This window comes from Fringilla coelebs (genome assembly GCF_963513975.1).
Source record: "Fringilla coelebs genome assembly, chromosome: 2".
Classification (NCBI taxonomy): domain Eukaryota; kingdom Metazoa; phylum Chordata; class Aves; order Passeriformes; family Fringillidae; genus Fringilla; species Fringilla coelebs.
The window spans coordinates 75145835-75151894 of NC_140029.1; the positions used below are offsets into that span (position 1 = coordinate 75145835).

General features: G+C 45.4%; 1 protein-coding gene across 1 annotated transcript; it reads left to right on the forward strand.

Annotated features, from left to right (window-relative positions):
- Nucleotides 1-3628: 3628 nt before the first annotated feature.
- LOC311150962 (vitelline membrane outer layer protein 1-like) lies at nucleotides 3629-5321 on the forward strand (the record flags this gene model as incomplete). Its single annotated transcript, XM_084201020.1, has 3 exons — nucleotides 3629-3796; nucleotides 4270-4367; nucleotides 5036-5321. The coding sequence occupies 3 exons, from the start codon at nucleotides 3629-3631 to the stop codon at nucleotides 5319-5321; spliced, it is 552 nt and encodes a 183-aa protein (XP_084057146.1).
- Between the last annotated feature and the right edge of the window lie 739 nt (nucleotides 5322-6060).

Consider the following 6060-nt stretch of genomic DNA (forward strand, 5'->3'; position numbering starts at 1 on the left):
ACAACAAGGGAAGCACTACCTCTACATGTAGGTATCATTTACTAATGCAGAATTATCTCCCCTTATATCTGGGAAATGGCTAAACTTCTGTTATTTGCTTTAAAGCTTCTCTCTCTGCTCATACATCTAGAAAATCCCAGCTCTTGTCTCTGGGATTTCTGATATCTCTCACTTATATTTTTCCTGCCATTCAATTTTCTATTAATCTGAGTCAATTTAGCAAATGAGAAAATGAGGACCAGATAGCACATAATTTGATTACTCATTTTCTCTTAAACATTTATCCATGTTACTGAAAACTAATTCTCCTTCAGTGCTACTCTTTTCACCCTGCAAAAGCCTAAACAGATTCTGGGGTTATAAGACTAGTTCAGATGGATTGAGCCTCGCTGTAGTCAGTGGTGATGAACAGATGATTTCAGGGAGAGGTTCATGTGAAGATTTCTGCTCCTCTCTTTTGTCATGATGTTGTCTCTCAGCAGCTATGAAGGGAACCCACTGCGATTATTTCAGATGGAGGCATCTGAAATCAAAATCTCTGTTCCTTCAGAATCTCACCTCTTCTTTCTAAATAATGCAACCCTTTGCTTATTCGTATTTTCATGGAATAGAATAGATTCTTTATTGCCCTTTTACATTTTTTGGCACTAGGTGTGATTCCTGGGTTTGCTGATGTACCATTTCCATGAGATAGTGTGTCTTTTGCAGGATGCAGTTAGCTGTGGAGTGTCTTTTCCCCATCCCAAGCTGCAGCTGAGGAAGGTTTGGCAGAACCAGGCTGTGTGATTTACAATGGATTTCTACCCAATTGAAAGGGTCAGCTTTGGCATTAGAGAGGATCAGGAATGTGGCTACTGAGAGCTGATGGGTGGCAACCAGTGCCTTGGTAACAGAGTGGGAGGAGTGCAAAATGGCCTAGAGCATGCAGAAGGACACAGCCATTCAGTCAAAGCCATCACCCTCTATTTACTGACTTCTCTTTTAGAGAATGCTGTTTACTTCCCCTTCTATTTGGAGTTCCTGGGCACCTACTGCCTTCAACCCTTCCTACAGCTCTCTCAAAAGAGTCCAACATCTCAAATGATCTCCATCCTTTGGACAGCAGCAGGTTCACATGAATATGAGAAACTGAGAATATGAGAAAGACAACACAACACTGCCAAACTAAGTTTGTATTGCTAAGTGTGTGGTTTTTTCAGATGTAAAAATCAGAAATTAATGAATTTTCATGAGCACCTAATACATAATTTTTAATAGCATCATAAAATAAGCAAATCATGTATGGTATATATTTCTGTATGTTATAGACTTTTTTTTCAATGTTCCATATAGATTTTAGAAAGTCATACCATCACAATAATAATTTTATATAATCAATATGATTAGTATTATGTTAATCTGTTTATGAAAAGAATTAGAAGTTTTTAGAAAAGCTGAAAAGTAGTGGCAAAATTTTTGTGCCCCTCTGCCTGCAAAAATAATTGTATTAAGCTGGATGAATAATGAAAGGATGAAATACACTGTATCATCATCTTTTTGCTGTAGTCATGTTTCATTAATCAAATTCATCACTTTTCCAATTTTCTTTAAAACTGTTCTGACATTTTCAAGGATATTAAAATACAGGAGAGGGAGCAAGAAAGCGGGGTGGCTGTGTCAGTAAGAGATCTGGATCTCACCATTGTAGACTATTTTTGATTTTGGTAGTCTGTGTAAGCTGACCTTTGGAAACGGGTTGAGGCATCCAAGCAAAGTTGGCGCTGTTAAGCGGTAGCAAAATCAGAGTCTGCTCTGCACGTGTTAAGTGCTGTGAAATCAAGTCCAAGGCGTCTCACACTTGGCAGGCCAGGTGACCAGCTGTTTGGCTATGAATGGGAAAATGATCCTTCCCAGGTCCTGGATAATAGTTCCCTAATAGTTCCCTCTTGGGCTTGGGTTTTCTCCTGGACTTGTGAATTCTGCACGGGAGTCACTTCTCATGGCCGAATCCCTGAAGGAAGGTGGTCTCACCTCCTGCCTCGTCCTGCTCCCCTGCACACTCTGGGCTCACTGTGCCCCAGGATCCTACTCTGACAATGAGAAAAGGCAGGAATCTTATGATTTGAGTAGAGTCTGAGGGGGGAGGATGGGTCCTGCCAGGCTATGGACCTGCATCACTGGTGCTAGAGGTGAAGTGATCAAGGGTGGTGGTTTAGGGCCAGCAAGGAGAAATGAGAGGGAATTCTGCTCCTTTTGTAGCTGTAACCAGGTCCCAGCCATTTCCTTCTGACTCCTTCTGCTCCTTTCCATCCATTTTCTGCCAAGGGCAGGTCTGAGTGTCCTCAGCTACCACTGTGTGACCCTGCCTGAACAAACACACCTGGCTTGAGATGTGACTGCACAGTCCTTGTGGGAGAAAACACATCTCCTCTGGATTTCGACATCCCTTTGGAGAAGTAAAACAAAAGCTCTGGTTTAAAAAGGAAAGCAGGTTGTGCTTTCATCATGTGCTGTGCTCTTTTAGTGCTTTTCACTAAAAGGATCATCCAACTTCCCATCATCTTAATTTGCAAATACTGACACCTGTACAGACCACTGAGAAGTATAAGGGGAAAGCAGAGTCAAGAACGGGAAAAGCAACATCACCTTTTAGTGGGACAGGAACAGATGGAGCAGAACAGGAATTGGAAGAGAAACCTAGAAGAGGGAAATTCTTTGTCTTCTGTTAGTTCAAGGTTTGGCACCTCATCTTGCTTTAAGATCCTGAGGCTCAAGATACTTCTCTAAAATGTATTCTCTCTTCTTTGCCTATTGAACTGAGTGAGAGCTCCTGTCAGATGCTGCAAGACCAACCAAGGGCCCTCTGAAGCAATGGTTAACTCTATGTTAAGGGAATCTCAGCTCCAGGGTTTTGAATTCACCTTTCTCTGCATCGTGACATCCTCAGAGATGGTGCCCTCAGGCTTAGTATCACCTTTCTACTTTTCCCCAGTGGCACTTAGCCCTGAGAATCACTGTGGGCATCCCAGCATATCTGACTTTGGTTAAGCTTGCTGCAAAAGCGAAGCATACAGTTCTTTATTAAGATTAAAACAGCTGTTGAAAAGAAGGATATTAAAACCACAAATTACCTAACTTGTTGAGATTCCCAGGAATCCTATTCAGCAGAAGGTGTTGGGAGACACGGGCCTTGAGTTTACTTACTCTTTGTTCCAGACCATGTCCCTTATATTTCTTTATCTAGTCTGACCTTCCTTGCCAAATAGCAAGAGGTCAAATGGCTATGGCAGTTACTCTCATAAGGCAAACATTCCCATGGCCAAACATCTGCATAGCCAGGAGAAGAAATCAATACTGAGCTTCTACCATGAGCGCAGCAAGGAGCACACAGGTGTTCCCACAGCCCTTCCCTGGTGGTGGATACGCCTATGGCCACTGTATCTGCTGCATGTCAGCTGCTGAACTCCCAGAGGATCTCCTCATGGGCACTGTGAGCAGGTCAGCCAGCGCTGTGTCACTGCCCGGGTGGAATCTATTGTTCCAGTGGTGTTTGTCAATGGCCTGGTAGGGAAAGGCAAGCAACCTTGGGAGGGTATAAATTCCCCAGTCCATGCACCAGCTGTCCTTCAGCAGAAGCAGAGCAGGAGAGATGAAGTTCCTCATGCCAGCTACCCTCATCCTGCCCCTCCTGTGCCCCCCTGGCCGGGGGGTCCGTGATTACACCTCTGTGCTCTCTGTGCCCAATGGAGGCCACTGGGGCAAGTGGGGCAACCGGCAGTTCTGCCACCGGGGCTATGCCAATGGATTTGCACTGAAGGTAAAATTCTCTCCATTCCCCACGGTCTCCTGTCCCTAAGGATTTTCTGCAGATTTTTCCTCTTCTTGAGTGTGATACTCTGTACATAAAGCTATGAGTCTTCTGGCAAGTGTAGCTTCTTGCCACTGTAGCTACAGGAGAAAAGTCTGCATGTGGCTGATTTGCTGGGAGAAGTCATGTGGGTGTGAAAATCTGTATTCTGGGAGAGAGGCATCCACCACCAGTGTCTCTCCTGAGACTCTGAGCCTCTGCCTAACCTGTTGGGTCAGAAATAGCTGGAAAACACAAAGAACATGTGACAAGGGTTAGGTGGTTTCCCAGTGACAGCTGTATTTTCCAGCGTGCTTTCCAAGACATTTTCTCTTTCCCATTACAGAAAGGAGGTGGGACTGTTTATGACAGGCATGTAAAGGACTTTTCTTGGGACCTTTGCCCTTGCCTTTACCTCTGTCCCTGTGTGACTTCCATTGCAGGTGGAGCCTGACCAGTTTGGAAGCGATGACACGGCTCTGAATGGCATACGCCTGCACTGTCAGGATGACTCGATAACCATCGAGTCCTTGGTGGGGGAGTAAGTGACACTGTGGTTTCTGTCCTGCTTGTCATGCACCAGCTCACAAAACACCCATGGGTGGCACCATTTGCAGGGGTCTCTTCTCTCTGACTTGCTGTATACATAGTGCTGTAGTATAGTGAATTAAAACCAGTGGTTAGGGGTTGTTTTTTCATTAATTTTGAGGGTTGTTAAACAGGGATACCTCACTTTACTACTTTTTGTTTGCCCTTGGATTTTCTGCAGAGCACTGTGAACACCCAGGGTCAGAGTCTTTCTTTGGAAGGGTTTCTAAGCCTGCCTTTAGAAACTGCCAGGTCTGAGCCCTGGCCATGCTGCAGGGAACAGTACTGCCCCCCTGGCTGCTCTCCCGGCTGCCTGCTGTGTACCTGTCACACATGTCAGGGATGCATCATAAAACCTACGCTCAGGCTGCCTTCAGACCTTCCACCAGAACCATAACTACCCAATCCCAGGCTTCCTGGTGTTTTTCTGATGAGATATCAATGAAGAGAAATGTACATCTTTGGAAGGCAAGGAAAACAAAAGGAGAAAGTAAGGGGCCCTTGACAGCAGCAGGATGCTGTGTCGGAGAAATGTTAAGCTTCAGAGCAGCATGACAAGCAGAAGGAGCATTTCCCAGCAGCTCACAGAGCCCAGACATTTTTCCATTTGCTTTTTGTCAGGTGGGGTTCCTGGACCAGCTTCCAAGTTTGCCCTGGAGGCTACCTGATCTCCTTTTCACTGAGAACAGAGAAGTCCCAAAGAGCAGGTGATGACACAGCAGCCAACAACATCCAGTTCAGGTGCTCAGACGAAGCTGTGCTGGTAGGTGATGGACTGTCATGGGGCAGCTTTGGCCCCTGGACCGACAGCTGCAAGATATGTGGTCTGCAGACCAAGGTAGAGCCCCCACAGGGACTTCAGGACGACACAGCACTCAATGACGTGAAGTTCTTCTGCTGCAAATGAGCGCTTGCTCCACCTTCCTCACTGCCTGCACATCCCACATCCCACAGCAAGTGAAGCAGCAGTAAGGCTTTGCTCTAGCTTTATCCTGGGACGTGCTCATGATGTTTTGACTGCTTGCATCTCGCTGTTCTGGCCAATGCCTTAGATGATTATGACTTTTACAGCCACTGCTAAGTTAGCACGGCCAAATCATTGCATCATGTACTGCTGGTATGTTGCTGTGAAAATACTTAATCTCTAGCAACTGCTCAGAGCTGACAGATTTCACAACTTTTTCTCTGACTGGCCGGTTTCTTTGAGGTTTGGTCTGCCCATTTTTCCCTTATTTGAAGTAAATCTTGACCTGTCAATACGACAAACAGGGAAGAATGGGTGTTTGAGTCTATTTGGAGCTTCTTACCAAAGCCAAAATGAGTAATGAGAGACAAGCAGGGTGAAACAGAAGTTTGGGTGGGCTCATGAGAAGCATCAAAGGTTTGCTGTCATTTCCCACTCCTAGCTTGAATTGCCTCAAGATTTGTACATGCTTTTTGCAAGCAATCTGTTAGCTCCTGCCTTAGGAAACATGGCTAGAAAGTGTGTTTACACTGTGCATTCATCTGTGTGGCACTGAACTGCCTGGTTGGGTTGTAGCTCCCCAGGCCTCCCTAGCTGCTGCTCTGCAGAGTGCTCTGCTGGCATTTTCATGGGACTTGGTTTTGTTTGTCATCTCTGGGCTTCCTGCTTTAAATAAAATGGG